This window comes from Helicoverpa zea, chromosome 18, assembly GCF_022581195.2.
Source record: "Helicoverpa zea isolate HzStark_Cry1AcR chromosome 18, ilHelZeax1.1, whole genome shotgun sequence".
Lineage (NCBI taxonomy): Eukaryota > Metazoa > Arthropoda > Insecta > Lepidoptera > Noctuidae > Helicoverpa > Helicoverpa zea.
This window is the reverse complement of record NC_061469.1, coordinates 9,532,663-9,551,635: the sequence shown is the minus strand read 5'-3', so window position 1 is coordinate 9,551,635 and position 18,973 is coordinate 9,532,663. Positions and strand designations below refer to the sequence as shown.

At 34.3% G+C, this 18,973-nt stretch overlaps 1 protein-coding gene across 1 annotated transcript in view; it reads right to left on the bottom strand.

Annotated features, from left to right (window-relative positions):
• LOC124639098 overlaps positions 1-18,769 on the bottom strand; it is a 37,208-nt gene extending 18,439 nt beyond the window's left edge. The window contains exons 1-4 of the mRNA XM_047176328.1: positions 18,530-18,769; positions 5,044-5,217; positions 1,566-1,678; positions 770-858 (exon numbers count right to left, since the gene is read on the bottom strand). Of these exons, the coding sequence (XP_047032284.1) occupies positions 770-858; positions 1,566-1,678; positions 5,044-5,217; positions 18,530-18,534 (381 nt within the window). The 5' untranslated portion in view covers positions 18,535-18,769. The remainder of the gene's footprint in view (positions 1-769; positions 859-1,565; positions 1,679-5,043; positions 5,218-18,529) is intronic.
• Between the last annotated feature and the right edge of the window lie 204 nt (positions 18,770-18,973).

The following is an 18,973-nucleotide window of genomic DNA, read 5'->3' as shown; positions in this document are numbered from 1 at the left end:
AAACTGCTGTATCTTTTGATCGCGTTAACTTAGAAGTTTGATTTTTTCATTGCTTAAAGGGACAATAGACCTAGGTATTTGGTATAAATTTCAATTTGGTACCTTTATTCGTTCGTGAGAAATAAGGTAGTAAGTTTCATTTTATTAAAATATTTTTATTATATTATATAACAAAAAAAAATGAGATTTTCGCAATTTTTCCTATATTTGCATTATATAACAATGCTTCATGCCAAATTTCAAGATTCTGAGTTTACGGGAAGTACCCTGTAGGTTTTGATTCCTTTGCGAGTGTCGAGAATTTGTTGAAAATATCGACATAATCGGTTGTATCTTTTGATTGGCTTGGCTTAGAAGCTTGATATTTTCACAGCCTAAAGGGACAATAGACCCGAATATTTCATGTGAATTTCAGCTTGATACGTCCACGCGTTCTTAAGATAAAGGGTCTTGACAGACAGACAGACAGACAGACAGACAGACAGACAGACAGACAGACAGACGGACAACAAAGTGATCCTATAAGGGTTCCGTTTTTTCCTTTCGAGGTACGGAACCCTAAAAAGAATCATCATTAGCCTAGCCTTTTCAATCTACTGTGTTGTAGTTGGCTTCCAGTCTGCAGATGCAGCTGAGTACCAGTGTTTTACATGGCGCGACAGTCTATTCGACCTCCTCAACCCAGTAACTTGGGCAACCTGGTATCTCTTGGTAAGGCTGTACAGGTAAGAAAGAGGTAAGATGTGAAAATAAGAAAATAAATACTTACAACCATAATATATTTGTCTTGTTGAGATATATTTAAAGAGAATGTGCTCATTTCGCCGCTGCCACTTTCTTTCTGTAGAATGAGTTGGCCTGGAAGACAAACAATGTAACATTAAATAGTTATTTTAAGTATGTGGGTGTGTTATTGTTAGTTTTATATCCTAGTAAACTTTATAGGCTATAACTTTAAATATTCATTTTTCATTTTAAAAGCGTATTATTTTGAGGTGTGGTGATGATCGAATAGGTACCGATTTTGACGTTAAGTGGCTGTTCGTCACAGTTACACCCATGAACCGCTTAAATTACTTTCCACAGTCGGCTAAAAAGAGACTTAAAGCCTAAAATATCTGACAAACAATTTTTTTTTCAAATTGTGCGGATGTTTCCTGAGTTAGCACTTAACTAAAAAAACTCATCTGGCCTTACTACAAAAACTTAAACACCTGTTTTACACTTGTCTAAAAAATTTGTGGCTGCAAAATGAACCATATGTCAACGTCATAATCAGACATTTTTTTAGACAACTCTTAAACTGACGTTTAAAAGTTTTTGTGGTAAGGCGGATAAAGTTTATAATACTGAAGTATAGACACTTACAACCTTACTACAAAAACTTAAACATCTGTTGAACACTTGTCTGAAAAAAATGCGGCTGCAAAACGGACTTTCTTTCAATGTCATAATCTGAAACTTTTTAGACAAGTGTTCAACAGACGTTTAAAAGTTTTTGTGGTACGACGGATAAAGTGTAGATTTTCAACTAGGTCTCCCTATACTTAGATAGTGAAACTTACCATTGTTATTGCCAGGTTTCCCATAGTACAATGCCCAATGGAAGTCTCTGGAACATGGACTGATGGTGATGAAGACTATACTCTGCGATATGGAAGTGGTGTTTAGCTCCAAACTGCGAACAAAATTATTTATTAGCTATCTTCTAGGCATTCACATAATATACTGTGGTTTCCCAAGATTGTCTGTAAGAGATCGCTTTAAGCGACAAGATCGCCCATTGTGTCACCTAAACTTGTAATATATTGTTTTGTTTTTTGTAATTCTAATTGGAGTACATAATAAAGTATTTACAACATGTAACTTAATTAACGCACATCCTGAAATTAGTTTGTTCAGAATCGTTTGCTGAATCGATTTATATCATTTTTAATATAGGTAATTTTTTATCCTAAAAATACTTAAAACTACGGAAATTATTGTCATATTAACCCTGTACAGTCAAAACAAATTCAAATAGACCGTAATTCAAAGTAATAAAACTTCGTGTATTGTCGGCTTTTTCCGATGTTTCGTTATGTTGTGTCGAGTCGAGCGGCGCGCGGCGCGATATTTGCGTGCGTAGTAGTATGACCAAAAAGTTCTCCAAGAATTGGTTTTACTAATTTAATAAATAACAATGCATATACATGTTAAATTAAAAATTCAGTGTATGTATTATGATTATAACAGAATATTCTAATTGGGGTGTTTGAGGGTGTGCGTTAATTACGTTACATGTTGTATATGTAGGGAGTAGCCCCACATCAGGAGTTAGGAACTAGGAATGTGTTACAGTTTCGTCATAGAATCATCATGGTAGGCGTAAGTATATCGGGCGAGGAGAATAAAATTCACTGTTACAATACAATCAGCGCTTTAATCACACTTCGAAGCTTAACACCCAATAATTCTCAATAATCATGTAAAATAGGAAATACAGAACTCCATCGACACGCCACAGATCACGTGACCACCATTCACAAAAGCCCGAACCAATCTGACCGTCATAAGAAACAAAAGGAATTGTTGTCATTACTTTTCTAGGCTGCCAGTGCTCAGTGTTGTGTCAAGAGCGAGAGGTACAATGAGCCTATAATAAACCTCCTTGGACTATTCTCATTGCACCTAACACTCTTTGGAGAACCACCACGATTTATCGAAGCGCCGTCATATACGTATGTCTGTCTATCTTTCTATCCTAGCCGTTCTTCAATTTTCACAATTAGTTCAATAAATCCAGGTGTACCTAGGTACTGCCTACAGCGACGAAAATTCTACGTCTTTTTAATATTAGTATGAATAGTGTGAAATGTGAGAATTTATTAAAATCTTTATTCGGCGATATAACTAACGAGCAAAAAGTTTGGTGTACGTAAATTGACCATTTTAACTTCACAGGCTTTTTAGTTTAAATTAGGGAATGTAGCAAATTATTGGTAATTTTGTTGTTAGTAAATACCTACTACAAATTACTTTTTATCACTTATCAAGTAAAACACGGTAAGCCCTTAAGGGGATATTAAACAGGCACCGCTATTTAAATAACTATAAATTTAAAAATATGTATTTTAGGCTGATAGTAAAATTAAGAAAAATAATATTAAAAGCTTAGACATTGTATTTTTTACTGATCATATTTCGCTCCTTGCCTTTCATACCTTTAACGCTTATTAATTTTATAATGCTATTATTTTTAAAATAACCTTACGCCTACAGTCTCCGCGGTATTTTTATCAAAGCTACAATGTATATTATCAAGTATCACTTGAAACGATCTCAACAAATAATATTTTCTTTAGAGTAGAGTGTAAAAATAGGACGAAATATGAGTACTCGTATCTTTCTATCTCGTTTCGCATTTCAATTTGTTTATTAATAGGAATTCAATAAGCTACATTGTTACTATAACAGATTATTCGTATTTAAAACTCAATATTTGACTTTGGATAAAGGGACCAAAGTGCAGAATTAATATTAATCAAATTACATTTAAATGAAACTGTAAATGTGTGTGTGCGCGCATTTTATATTTAAACCTAAAAAATATTAAAAACAAAGTATATTCTGTATTCAAATCTACATAGACAAATGACAGTTTAACTGAGTTTTTTTCTCACCAAATAGTTTTGATATACCTAACACGCATTTTAAGGCATAAACAAATGACATTTTGACTGTCTTTCTTTCTCGCCATATTGTTTTTCTTTACTACGCATTTTTAGGCCAAAACAAATATTAATTTACTTAACTTTATTTCTCACTGGAATGCTAACTGCCTCACCCTATTACGGTTTATCTAAATGACACCCCACTAATTGTATCCACAAGATGTCTTGTAACAAATGTAAATGGCGAAAAAATATGCACATTACTTGTAATTCATAGTCAGAAGATAGTCGCACACTTATGTATCACTGATAAAGATTGGTTATGAGGTGTTTTGTAATTGAATGTAGCACCTGCCTTATGGAATTGACCATAATGGTGCATCTCTTGTTTTATACCTACAATGTTATGAGATGACTAACATGACTAATGTAGTACAGCTATGGTTTTTTAGTTCTTAAATGTTGCTTTTAAGCTTTAGAATAGTACCTAACCCATCGGTCTATCAAACATTTTCTTCCTATCTGTTCTCAAGTAGTTTGTTAACCCCGTACTATGTTAGCTGTCATACTCTTATTCAGTCATATTCATGTCATCTTTCATAAGATCCGTTCATCTTTACTTTCGCCATCTCGACATCCATCTACCAATCAGGTTTTGTCAAATAACATTGCCGTTTCGAAATAGTCTTCACAAAAGTCAAAAAGTAAATGTGCAAACATAACACTACTGCGCATGTACGATGCGTCAAATTGAACTGTACTTTCTGATAGAATTAAAACTAGAAAGTTCAAAAGTAAGAGGAAAAAAAGGTTGTTAACTTCTGTAGGAAGAATGATAACAATGAGGGTTTTCTAAAATGGCGTCCACCAGGTGGCAGCACCGAGTCGTCAGGTCCAGGTAACTGTCAAAGTGCTTATCTTTACTATGAATAGTGAACGATTTTAGTGTTTTTTTTTTTTATTTTATAATTAAAGCACTGCATTATTGTTTTACTATTGAGGTTGAGTAAATAAAAAAAACTAAATCATATTGTGTTAACAAATTTTTCAACAAGCTTTTCCTTAGTACCAGTGACTTTTGCACCCTCTCTCTTAGCTCAATTTTTAGTTCGGAAACCTTATTCTGACCGTAGTCCATAATAAAATCAATAACACTTCCAATATAACAGAATTTCAATAAACAATAAGTTCGGACCCTACAATTCCATACTATTTGACAGCTGTTTGGACCTGACGCATACGAAGCGCCGCCTGGCGGCAGAAAAAGTATCGAAAACCCTCATTGAAGTGAATATGAAGGAAAAGGTTAACAACTTCTCTAGAAATAATAATATACTTATATATAAGGTATAGGTACCGATATCTTACTACAGCAGGTTTAAAAACTCACCTTCTACTTTCCCCTTCACCCAGCCTATAAACAGTCTGGTTGTCAATCGGCAGCCACTCCACAGGGACTTTGGAGACGGGTCGGGAGACCAGCACGGTCGGTGAAGCGAGACCGGCCCCCGCTGCGTGGAGGACCAGCAGGCTTGCTATCCTCATTGTGAAGATGCTTAGATTTCTGAAACAAAATTATTACTATAAAGGATTTTTGGGTACAGGGAAGATTGAAGATTTTTTATCCATTAGGCTGGTTTTTAAGTTACGGAGGATTCCGTACCATTATCTGGTAAATGAGAAAAAAAAGTCACGTTTGTTGTATGGGTTCCCTAAAATATTAATCTTACTCTAATTTATTAGACAGACGGACAGCAGTCTTAGTAGCATTGCCCCGTTTTCCCCTTTTGGGTAAGGAAGCCTAAAATGTATTAATTCCATTCTTAAAAATGAAATTATTTCGTTGAATAACTCAGCCATTTCAGAGACTAAAACTGCAAACGATTATAAATATTTTCACACCTGTCTACAATCTTTAAAATTAACCTGAATAAAAGGACCGGTTAGCTCGATAGAATAACATATTACAGTACTCTGTGTTGGTCAGCTTTTCACAAGACTAGAGACACAGTGCAAACATTGATATGCATATTTTTTTTCTTTGACGTAAATAAGGCCGTTACCTCCATGTTTTTATCCCAGCCCATTCTTAAAAAACAAAACTGAATAGACCGGTAAACGCATAATTTTTTCAGCATGCCTATCAATCAAAGTGCCAACACAAATTGTTTTGAACAAAGAAAATGTATTGAAAAAACGAAGGAAATCGTTGAAATAGATACCCATGTCACTTGTTATAAATCGATTATTCAATGAGTGTACCGATTATACAACAGGGATCGATTTAAATCGGTTCGATTCGAGTGTGGTTAGCTGCAACGAGGTCAGTGGTCTTGGCAATTATTTTTGCCACGTGTATCGAAAACGTGGGTAGGTGCTGTGGGAATAGCAAATCCCTTGACAACACGTTGTTCAGTATAAATGTTTTGTGTCATTCAGTAGGTATATTCAACCGTATTTTTTTCAATCAGAAGATATTTTGAAAGTACCTATGTCATTTATTGTGTTGTAAGATGAGATCTATATTAAACAGAGTAATGATCAATATAGGAAATGGACTTAAAAATAACTAAGTACAAAGTTATTAATAAATATTAATATATTCAGCATTAATATTGTTCTACAACATAAAGCATTTATGTAAATTCCAATATATGAAAACAATAATTGAAATAGTTTTAATAAAATAATTAGGTAAGTAAAGCGTAACTGGCAACATACACTACTGAATTCGAATCCAGTCCAATTTAAATTTTAAAAATCCATAATCGAAATAAATTATTCAAAAAGGAATAATAAAGTCTAATTGAATCCTATTATCCAAGGCCGTATTACGTACAAAGCTGAGGGTTGTTAAACTTCGTCATATTATAAAATACGATATCTTAACCTGGTATTCCCATATAGGTTTCCATAAAAACCACACGAGGTTCCTGTTCAGCAATGTTTCGCCATATTCACTTCGCTGATTATGCCATATTTCTTGTGGAATCCCCTTCTAGCGATAGTTTTTTGGTCTTTTGGTACTTAAACATTGTTGTACTAATTGGTCTTTTTAGTATATGTGATTTCTAGGGTTGAATTTTTTTCGTACCTTTGAAGTACCTACGTCATGAGTTTTTAAATGAATATTTGGAGTTATTCCCTGTTAGTCCAGGTTTAGTAAATAATTCTTTGAGCACTTCTGTAATAGTTTTAATTTAGCTGGTTCTTTAGCTATGGTTACGTTAAATGTTTTGAGTTAAGGCCCATAAAGATTAACTTTCAAAAATAAATAAATTACGATTTGTTGTAAATAATATGTCTTTTAAACAGTCCCTCATAAAAAAGGCGTTTTGCCATTTTAAAGCTAACAATAACTAATAATTTCCCACTTAATAATTCATAATAAGTTATTGCATCGTCGAGTAAAAGTCTGAAAATATACGGAAACAAAGGAAGTGCAATCAATTGCACAATTTTACTGCACAAACTAACGTAAACGTAAATATAAATTTTCTGCAAATGTTTGGTCATAACTGTTGTAAAACAACTGTTTTTGTTGAAAGAATAGAATTGTTTTAAAGAAATAATTTTACACAAATATGTAGGCATGAAAATAAAATTTTCATTTTTAAATCTCTCTTCACGTTATTTTAATTAACGTCAACTTTATATTTAATCCTCCAGGGAATATAAAAATTACAAATGTATGTAAAGCTTTTTTCGGATTATAATAAAAGGCGCTCATATTATGGATCGCAGTGGCAGCAGTACGTGCAGTCGCTGTCAAATATCGACCGAATTCATGCAGTCGCTGCAAGTGCGGTCGGCAGTTGCAGTCGGCAGCTGCCTTACAAAACGCATCTTTATTATACCAGATCTGAGGTCCAGCCTGGTCGAGCTGCAATTGAAGCTGGAGGCATCACAATCCACCATCTGTGATCTACGTAACGAGGTAGCAGAATTGCGAAACTCTGCATGTAGGTCACACGCGCATGCCAACAGCGACAACACACGCCACGGACAGGTCAACGCATCGCCGCAACGCGCCGAGTCAGCAAAATTGCACTCGTCGCCTGCCGTCGCCACTACTAGTGATGCGTCACCGTGCCCCGCCCTCCCCGCGTCCCCTGCCTACGGGACGCCGACGAATGTAAGCACGTCTAGGCTTGGACGTGTTTACTCGGATGCCGTAAAGCGAGATCCCGTCCAACGGCCACCTAAAGCTACTGTGGCGATACAATATCAGCCCGAAGGAACCCGAGGTACGGTACAATCTGTACCATGTAAAGGGAAAGTTGATGCAGATGGTTTCGTGAAGGTGGAAAGAAGGAAGAAGAAGCCATCTAGCCGAAATCAATGCGGAACTGCGTTGACTGGTCCGAACATGCTGCTGCGCCCCGCAATACCGACGACGCAGCTGTATGTTTCGCGTTTACATCACTCCACGAAGGTCGAGGAGATCGTGGAGTATATACGAGTCAAGACGAACTGGACCTTAAGAGTCGAGAGGTTGGAGCCCAGACACAACACAAATTTCAAATCGTTTGTGGTACGTGTGCCGACTCAGCATCTCGACATGTTCCAAGAAGCGTTTTGGCCGAAAGGTGTCGTTTTCCGGCGGTTCCGCGGGAGGCTACGCGACACCACGCAGTGCAACACGACACCGCCTATTCGTGTTAACAAATAGAAATTGTCCTGCTGATTATTGTCATTTTATATGTATTAGTTTATAAGTATTGCAATATTAAATTATGTATGTATTGTACTTTCTATGGGCCCTAGTTGCCTGAGGTAAACAAATAAATAAATAAAAAAAAAAAAAAAAAAATACGATTCTTTAGATGGCAATTATAATCTGTAGACAATATTAAGTGTGTTTTTGAACGTTCTAAATATTTGAACAATATTAAAATAGTTTCTAAAATAATTTTATTCTGAATAACCTTAAGCCACAAAATACATAGGTATAAGCCAATTGGTTTTGTAGGAGCCATTAATTAAGCCACATCATAAAATTAATTTCGTAAACGTAAACTCTTTGAATCATTTTAATTGCCATTAAAAGTACAATATTAATACCGAACTGTTGATTTTACACTAATTGTTTTTATTGAAGTAATTATCCGTAAAAGGGGAAATATATGGGACCTATAAAATTGCTATAAAGATCGACCACCTAAGTGGTTTTTACCTACCCACTTTACGTTCACACACTTAAATGATATCAAGAGTACGTGAAGACTTGTTAGTATTTTTATAAAATACTGCCTTTCATAATTATGGACTTATATGGGTTCAGTTTCTAGGGTAGAAAAGAAAAGACCCCTATTAGAAATTAAAACTGGTAATTTCTAAGTAACTGAACGTGTTAAGAATTGAAGGAGAGCAAAATGTACAGCCTATTTCAATCTGTAAAATTTCTTCAATCGGTTTTCAACCTTATCACAATAGTAGAAGGTTGATTTTTGATTGTTAAAATTTTACAGATTCGGGCAGGTTGACCTGCTGACGTGTGTTTATTCAGAAACTATGAATGTATCGAGTATATATATATATATATAATGTTTTACAAAATAACATTATGTATGTACTTATAAGCTTGTAAAAAAGGATGAAAACGAAAAAAAAAATATACCAAAGTGGCAGTATTAACCTTCCAATTGGACCTGACCGAAAGTATATTCAGACTAACGAGAGGTGCTATCCTGAAAATTGAAAAAAAAAGTTTTGTCGCAATTTGCAATTACAACAATATCCAACAGGAACAAAACCTTTTTTCTCAACAATATCATAATCGGCATAGTCAATGACTCACGTTGAACTCTGGGAATTACAATCGTCATACCTTGGGTATGGGCGCATAAATCGTATGGTCGTAAAAATATTTTTCAATAATATACCAAAGAAATGAACCTGTCGCCTCCACACAGTGGAGTATTTGTTCTGAAGGAAATATAGGCAATAATGTTTATTTTTAAACGGTCGGCTCTGATGATGTTTTTGAGTGGGTACTCGGTAGGGTGACCAGGTTGTAACGTGGTACTGGATGATTCATGTTTTGAACGCGTCCTAAACAATTTTCAGTGCTTGCGAATATTATTTTTTAACGTTTTCTAAAAAGTTACGTAAATACCATTGGAATAGCAAAATAGCGTAACTAGTAAAGTAGGTAGATGGATAGGAATCTGCGATTTGCGTTGATTTCATAACTCTCAATTTCTAAATATTATTATTAAGATACCCTTCTATTTGTTTATTTGTTTTGTAAGATTAGAATTACTATAAGGTTAAAACGAAAATATCGAAGGAAAATTCAAGAAACCTCTCGACCTTTTCCCGTTGAATTACCCAATACAAATTATTAAATGGCAATGAAGAATCTGTTTTGTTGTTCACTTTTGTTGTTCTTCTGTTTTGTTGTCCAACAGAGTGACAGCAACATGCTGAGCAAGGGCCTTTTCGCGTGGATGTGACGCATATTTCCCCCACTATTGTGTATTGTCTTCTGTAGTTCTATGTTTTTATTAATTCGTTTTTGTTTGTATTATTGTTTGTATTTGTCTATGCGTTATGTCCATGTGAATAAATGTATTTTCTTTCTTTCTTTCTTTCTTTCTTTCAAACCTTTTGGCTTAACAATAATTAATTTTATTTATTTATTTATTACATTTCTGAAGTAGGCCTGAAATTGAACGGATTACATTACCTAGATACCTACAATTAACATTAGGAAGTACATACAATGACTACGAGGGTCTATCTAATACTCATATCATGTACAATAATGACTCTGAAATTACAGAACTGATTCGAAAAAAATCTTTCACTGATGGAAAGCTACATTATTCCCGAGTGACATAGGCCTATTTATATTTTACTATTATACAAGAAAAAGTTCTCCCGAAACGCGGGTAAAACTGCGAGTGTATCAGTCAGAGACCTTTAAAAGCAGTTTAAACCGAAAATAATGGGAATTATCCCACTAAATCATGGTCGTAGTAGTTAAAGAGATTGAAGCACATTACGTATGGGTAGTTTCTTTCGCCGAAATGGTGAAATAAATGTGCCAGTTACACTCGGTTCCTTATTATGTTTGACGGTAAACCACAATGAGCAATTATCGACCATCAAATCAGCTATTCTGGATAGGAATTTTCAATTTACATAAATGGTTTTGCGTAGAACACAAGTATTTGTTTGTGATATTTTATTAAAAGTATTTGTGCACACGTGTAAAGGTAGATTTTTGATAAATATGCTTTTGTCGGGTTCGTGGTGTTCTGATATGGACTTAAAAGGACTGGCCTTTTTGTAAGGTTTTGATTGATAAATAAATGATAAATAAATAACACACAAAGACGGATGAAAAGGTGCTAGCGTTATAATGTCGAACTAATCACATGCCTTTTTCCAGTTTTTCTTGGATTATTTAATTAATAAAGTATATGAATTGGGACCATAAAATCCGTATTTTGTAGTCAGCTTTTACAATATAAACATAAGCTTATTTTTATAGTCAACTACATATTAATGAATAAACCTACCGATTTGTAAACTAATATTTGTACATACCTATAAGACGAATCTTTCTCTGAGTATTAAGAAAGAAATACCTTAGTACCACTAAATCCATCTAAAACTTTCTTAAACCTTGAAACTACCAAAAACAATTGCCATTAACATTTAATTACTTTAGCAATGCGTGTTCTGAAACTTAAACGAGTTAATAATAAATTAAAGTTAATGATAGCCAAACTAACAAACTGCATGTGTTCGCAGATAAATAATTGAAAACTGTAGTAATTGATTGGCATTTTAGAAGTAATGACTCATTAAAACTTTGTACCTAAGTGAATGAACAATATTCTTAATTGTTTATTTTATATGCTTTTTTTCTCATTAGTTACTTCAAATCGTATCAAATAGTCACGATATTTTATGAGTAGTAAATAAGAGGTAAAGATACAAATGTCTGATAAAGTTAGTCTATTGATAATAATTGAAAGTAAGTCGTAGGAAATGAATCATCATCATCGTCAGCCTTTTAATCATCCCACTGCTGGGCTGCGGCCTCCTCTCACATGGAGAAGGATTGAACATTAATCACCACGCTTGCCCAATGCGGGTTGGTGATTTCATTCTTTAAAATTCCAGGTTTCCCCTTGATCTTAAAAATACTCATAGAACAGATATACCTATAAAGAGCTAAAATAAAAAGTAACACAAATATACTCAAAAACCGTACATCTGAATATAAATAAAAATATCCTAAAATAAACTCTAGAAACAGATTGCAATAAAGAAGCTTCATCATCACCCATTTTTAGAATAGGACTCACCGCTAGGCCAGGTTACCGACCGCAGGGTCGCGATGACGCGCCCAAAACTCCACACAATCCTTTCATCTCCCAGACATTGACACCCAGACACGTAGACATAATATTAATACAAGAAAATGTTACAAAAATAACTATCTAAAACAAAGAGCTTGGCCATTCAGTAGGAACTAAATCGTTACAAACCTTGGGTTTATTTATGTCCTGGAGACGTTTCTGAATCCGCCTGCATAAAGTAAAATACATCAAAACACAGACAGACAGAAATACAAAACAGTGGCGGACAGACGGACGGGCAGACTGTTAGTATTTATAGAAACGATAGCTTTTACTTGCTGGTTCATTTGCGAATATCGTCTTTTTTCGGCTGAAGTAAAGATTAATGAATTAGGATTCTAATACTTGGAGTTCTTACCTTAGAATCTTAAAGAAACTTGAATAACTTCCCTTTGTTGAATTTACGAAACAATCTAGTCATTATCATGAAGAGAAATCATTCAAAATGGTATTACAAAACGATATTCTCGTCAAGTCATACAAGAAGACAATGTGCGTATATATTTTCACACACACGTTTATCTTACCCGCTTTCATGAAATAAAACACCTCTACAAACTCTTGTGTTCTTTTCCACAACATAAAAGTTAGATATTAGCACCAAGGTCTTTATAGAATTGCCATAATTACCATAATACAATACAACGGGTCATGTTTTATGTAAAATGTAATACGTAATATTATTGCAGATAATTTAATGTTTATAGCTAGACGTGTCGACGAATAACTTAGAATCAATATCTATGGGAGCTTTTGCTTGGATTTCTTCCCATGGTTAATTGAAAACCTTGTAACCTAACAATGAAAAAAGTTACAAATTGTATCCTATTATCATTACAGAAAGTCGTAGTGGCTAAGTGGATAAAGAAACATCCGCAAGTATGAATGTGTGGGTTCGATTCCAAGTCAGACAAGTACCAATGCTACTTTTATAAGTTTTTACGTTCTTTTTGTCTTGGATTGATTGAAGGCAAAGGTAACATAAGTTAAGCTTTTTAATAAAAAAAATACAAGCGGATATTAGTTGTAACTATCGGGAAGTAAGTATCTTGTCAGAGCCTGGAGAGAATTTGTGAACCAATATTTAATGATAGAGTCATTAACTACGTACTTAAAAATAAATAACACAGCTTCTAGATAAGCTAGAACGATGCCAATTTTTAGTTGCTGACTTTTAAGTTTCTTTAAAAACATTATTGTAACATTATGTAGATTTCACAAATTTTTACCAAAAACAAGTGCCATCAATCATCTGCAAGTGTCTAATAACCTATGAGCCGAACTAGAAGACACCATACACACTGGCCACTAAGTTAAGCCATCCAAGACATCATTGAACGAAAGGAAAAAAGTATTAACAAGGATTATAGATTCATAAGCACTATCGTGATACAATACAGATTTCACAAAATCTAAAAAACAATTAGCCTCTTCAATCATCTTCAAGTGTCTACTTATGAGCCGAACTGGAAGATACTACATATACCGGACACAAAAGTTGAGCCATCTACGATTGAACAAAAAGGTTTAACAAGGATTATAAGAATGAAGTGGAAATAATTAGAAAACTTGGCAGGGTTATAGGCCGATGATAGATTTACGGGCCAGGTCGTGCCGAAGACCGGTAGCTATGAGAATGAGGAAGCAATTAAGTTTCTCTTGTTAAATCGCTGGATAGAAAAGTGGCCTTTATTTTAGTGACGACACCCATATTGTATGTCAGTGAAACTGGAGAGAGGGATAAGAAATTCTTACAAAACTGCAGTCAGGCATTGTAACTAAGGCACCTTTTTGATCAAAGGCTAAATCAAATTATCATTATCAATTCTTGTAATAATTAATGAGTAGTTATTGAACTCAGAGCCAAATCTTTCGAAGGAAGCAATCTCTTAAAATTTCAGTAAACTGTATGAATAAAATTAGGTTAGTAAACGTACGTAGACTTAATGATTCCAGAATAACAGAAACAGCAGAAAAAAATAAAGTCAAAAATTCCAAATCTAAAATTGGTCCACAGAACTGATAAAATTTGATGGATACAAACCAACATCCAATAAAAGCATACTGGCAATAAAGCATTCCATTTTCAAAACTTTCAAGAACACACAAAAAGGGCGTATATCCGAATGAAACAAATTAAGAACAAAACAAAAAAAAAGTGTCGTACAGTCATTCGGCTTAAACATTTTAGTGATTAACTGTCGCACAGAAGGGACACGATTGAATTATATGCATTGCATTTGGGAGTGTCTTCTGTGATCGGTTCGTGATTTATGCATTCGAAACTGGCCATTTTTCTTTATTTTTCCTTTGCAAATAAATGGTGCTAAGTGCAAACTTGGTGTGACGTGGTGGGATTAAAATAGGCGGTGTATGTTGTGCCTATTAGTAGATTCGAGAGTGTGGGTTTACTGTTTGAATTATTTACTCTGTGAAGCTTGAAATATCGATGGTAAATTATGACGTCTCACTCAGTTTTTGTAAGTTTTAAAATGTGATATGAATCTTGTGGAACAAAATGGCCCCATAATTTGAAAATTTGCTTGGTAAGACACAGTCAAAACTTGCAGTAATTAAACTTTTTTTTTTTTTGACGACGTCAGAAATCACCAAATGACCCCTCCCGCTGTGGGTTAGCAGCGGTGAGGGAGTGTCAGACTCTTACTGACCTACATCAAACTTTATGACGAGTATGAAAGTCGGATATCCGCACTCCCAGAGAGAAATCACGACTGTATTTTTTACGTATTTATCCCCAAGTAAATGACTATAAACTTAACTAACAAAAGAACTTAGAAATCAGTTAAAAAGAAACCACAAATCTGGATCCCCTTGATCAGTGTTGTTGATCCAACAAACAGTATAAACAGGACGCACACACATACACATTAGTGTGTGGCCATCCTCTAATCAAATGTTTGTTAATCCAGTACTAGGAAAATTAAGCTTAGGAAGGAAGTGTTTCTCTTCTATACTAATATTGTAATTGTTGCTTTGTTTGCTTGAACACGCTAATCTTAAGAATTAATAAGTCAACTAGCTTTTACCCGCAGCTTCGCTTCCGTGAACTGACTACTCTACCCTATCCTACCCTACTCTACCCAACTCGCCCCTACTATACCCTATTTTTTTTCTTTATAAGAACTTTCTCCTGACAATAACAAATACAACAGAAAAAGAATTGGCCAAATTGGTCCAGGCGTTCTTGAGTTATGCGCTTACCAACACATTTAACGATTCATTTTTATATTATAGATATCTCGTGATAGCTAGCCAAGCCAGCTATAGCTAGTCTCCATTAATACCTCTATAACATGTCGAAAGAAAGAAAACGAACAAAATATTATTTTCAAATTGTGTGATACGTAACCACATAGTTGCTACAAATATTGGAGCGCTTCTGATTAAAGATTTCAAACTAGTAGGTACAACCTGATAGCATAATTATCTGTAATAATAAGTAGGTATAATCTCATTAGGGAAAGCTCAATCTTTATCCCTTTTTTTCGTAATCTATATACATAAAAATGAATTGTTGTTCGTTAGTCTGATTAAAACTCGAGAACGGCTAGGCCGATTGAGCTGATTTTGGTTTTAAAATGTTTGTAGAGGTCCAGGGAAGGTTTGAAGGATACGAAGTTCGCGGGATCAGCTAGTATAAAATACAATAATCACTCCATCAGCCTCTACCAATACAAATAAACATATCACCACTACAAGATTGACATTTCAAATCTCAAATATAACATAGATTTCAGCTGAATCGCTTAACAAATATAATAGCCATTGTTTAGAGTTCGTTCTCATGTTATTCGAGCTAAACGGGGTTCGAACGTGCTACAACTTGGTATACTTCGCAAATAAATAACATTTAATATTGTTTCACTGGGCCGTAGTAATGTCGGTATTGTTGTTGCCGGGTGTTGATATTTTGTTCAATTTATTTGTAGTGTTTCATGACTGTATTTTAAATAAAAAGTACAGTTACCTTTGGTACGAAAGTTGGGTGCTAGTGACTTTACGATAGTCGAAATGTATAAGAAGAATGACACTGCGCATGTGCGAGATATCAAATTGAGTTTAGAAGGCAAAGTTATTTGCTAAGTCTGAATGCATCTTAGAACGATAGAACCTTCTTAACATTATCAGCTTTTTGATTCTCATACTGAAGAGCACATAGCTCTTTCTATAATATAGAAAAAAAAAACGCAATCTGGATTCGAACACTGACACTCGTTCTGGCTCTCAAGCCTGGTGCTTTGACCACTAAGCCACTACTCACAGATAGAGATTAAAAAATACACGATATAGAGTTAAAAATGTATTAAAAGAAGTGATAAATCTACAGGCTGATTTTTAAATACCAACACATATTTTTTTTATAGCCAATTAACATTAACACGAACCGAATCAATATTGTTAACCCTTCGTAACCCGATGACGAAGCCCCGTATGTGACCAATTTGTCCTGTAATATTTACACCATGTAGCTGTCAATACTCAGTTACAAGGGGCGATAGTTACCCCTTTTTTATGGGGTGAAGTGTATCAAAATACAACATGTTACTGTTACAATGCTTGACGTGGAAAATTTGCGGTCGTTTTTTTGCACTGAACAGTTCTTCCTTGCATTACTTTGATTTCTAAAGTGTGTTTCGGAAGGCACTATAAATTGTAACTTCCGGCTGTCATTTAAATGGATAATCGTACGGATAGCCAGAAACCGGTACGTTTGACAATCAGTCATACCTAGAATTATTAGGTTGCCCGTGTTGGGTTGAGGACGTCAGAGAGTCGCTCCTTGTAAAACACTGGTACTCAGTTTCATTCGGTTAGACTGGAAGCCGACCCCAACATGGGAAAAGGCTAGGCAGATGATGATAGATTGATTTTAAGTGTGATTCAATTATTTTACATTTTTTTCTGTATTTTATTGGTACGGTGTTCATAACTGCGATTGATCCTAAGGTCGTGGGTTCAGTTCCTGGGGTGCCCAATTAAGAAGTGTGAATTTTAATTTGCAAGTCAAAAGGAACATTAATTTTGTGACTAGTTAGAAGCAGGAAATTATAATCTTTTAATGAGAATTATAAACTGTATCTACTAATTTATGGGTTATGTGCTGAAATTGGGGAACACGTACAATTTATTTCGTATTTTTTTACAGTTATATAAATTTTAATTGTAATAGAATTATTGTAAGCTGGTACTTACAGATCGTTCACTATTCAATAAATACTTTTTAAATGCTAAAACTTGGTAAAGGATTGCCAGTTCGAAATTGATATTTACGAAATACAGTAGGCAAATCCACGAGGTACCTACCCACATTACAGACACTAAGAAGTTGCCAGTGTTGCCACATAATATTTTATCACTAATTTGACGTTTGTGTACATTCTTGGTATTTATGATTATGTTCGATACAAACGATTATCTTTAAATTATTCCCTGGTAACTGAGATAAACTGGTGACATAATCTAGGCGATGACCTAACTGGCCACCAGCTGTCCATATTCTGACTGTTATTTTGTAATTCATATACAAACTGAGTGTTTTAACTATAATAATATTGTACCAAGCTGAGTTTGGGCAAAGAAGCTTTATACACACGGATACATTATCAATTTCTATCTATCGCTCTTCACTCTTTTTACGCTAAAAGTAGATAATCAATTTTTAGGTACACATAGTCTACACATAGCTTAAGAAAGGACATAGGCTACTTTTTATCCAGGTGCGGCAAGGAGTTCCCTTGGGATGCGGATATAACCGCCGATAACTGGTAGTAAGTAATTAAATATTTTTTGCAACATTATGTATTAGTAAGTTTCAGTAAGATGGTAGAAATTATTTAGAAAGGTAGGTATATAACTACATACTTAAAGTAAATGTCATACTGGCATAAAAATAAATGGGTACAACGAAAGGTAGTAGTAGGTAGGCAATACCCCACAGGTATTAACTTGTCAGTACTTGAAGCTGTGACCTTAAGTGAGACCTGAGACATCAAGTGTCAATTATTTAGTCTAGTGAGATGCAGCCACTATACAATAACTTTCTTCGGCAATCAGGTAAAACTATTCGTGTTAATAACAATCTTCTAAAAAGTTGTGAAGTCATGTTTGTGTGTGCAATAATATTTAAAAAGAAAGATAGGCTTACTTTTTTATCATTACTGAAAGTATACTTGAGTAAGCAAAATGGTGTTTTTGACTAACATTGTCTACTGCAATTTATGGCCCGGTGTCGTAAAAATAGGAAAATATATTTCAAAAGTTCAAAAATAATAGAAAATTATTTTACAATACTATGAGCTTCAAATATTGATAATTTTATCAAGTAGTCACTGTGATTTTATCACGGTATTTTTTTATTTACTTTTTTTTTTAATCATCTTCATATTTTTATCTACACTCTTTCAAGCTTGTAGTCGAAATAAATGAACATCAACAAAATTTTCTAATAAAAAAAAATATTTTCTGATAAAAACTTACCCCATATCCGGGTTTCGCGATGCACCTCAGAGATCAGACTCCACACAACACCCTCCCGAGACACACAACGGGAAATAGTCCACAAAAATAAAAACATTCACCGTTTATAAAGACATATTTGAAATTCAATGCGATCGTGAAAAATAGGATTGAATATAAAACCAAAATCAAAAACATGTACATGAATTATGCACTGCGCCTAGCAAGTGGAAGGTTGCATTTTTATTACGTAAAAAAAATATAATATATATATATTAAATAACCTGTTCTTTTCCAATATATTATTTCCCTAAAATATTTTCATAGAAAAAAATCACATTACTCCAAAAAAATTCACAAACTTGACACACACATTTTACGATATGGAAATAGTAAACAAAAATTACAAGTGGCATTTAATTCAGTTCGTTAAGCCGAGTTCACACGTGTTGATACCGAAACCGA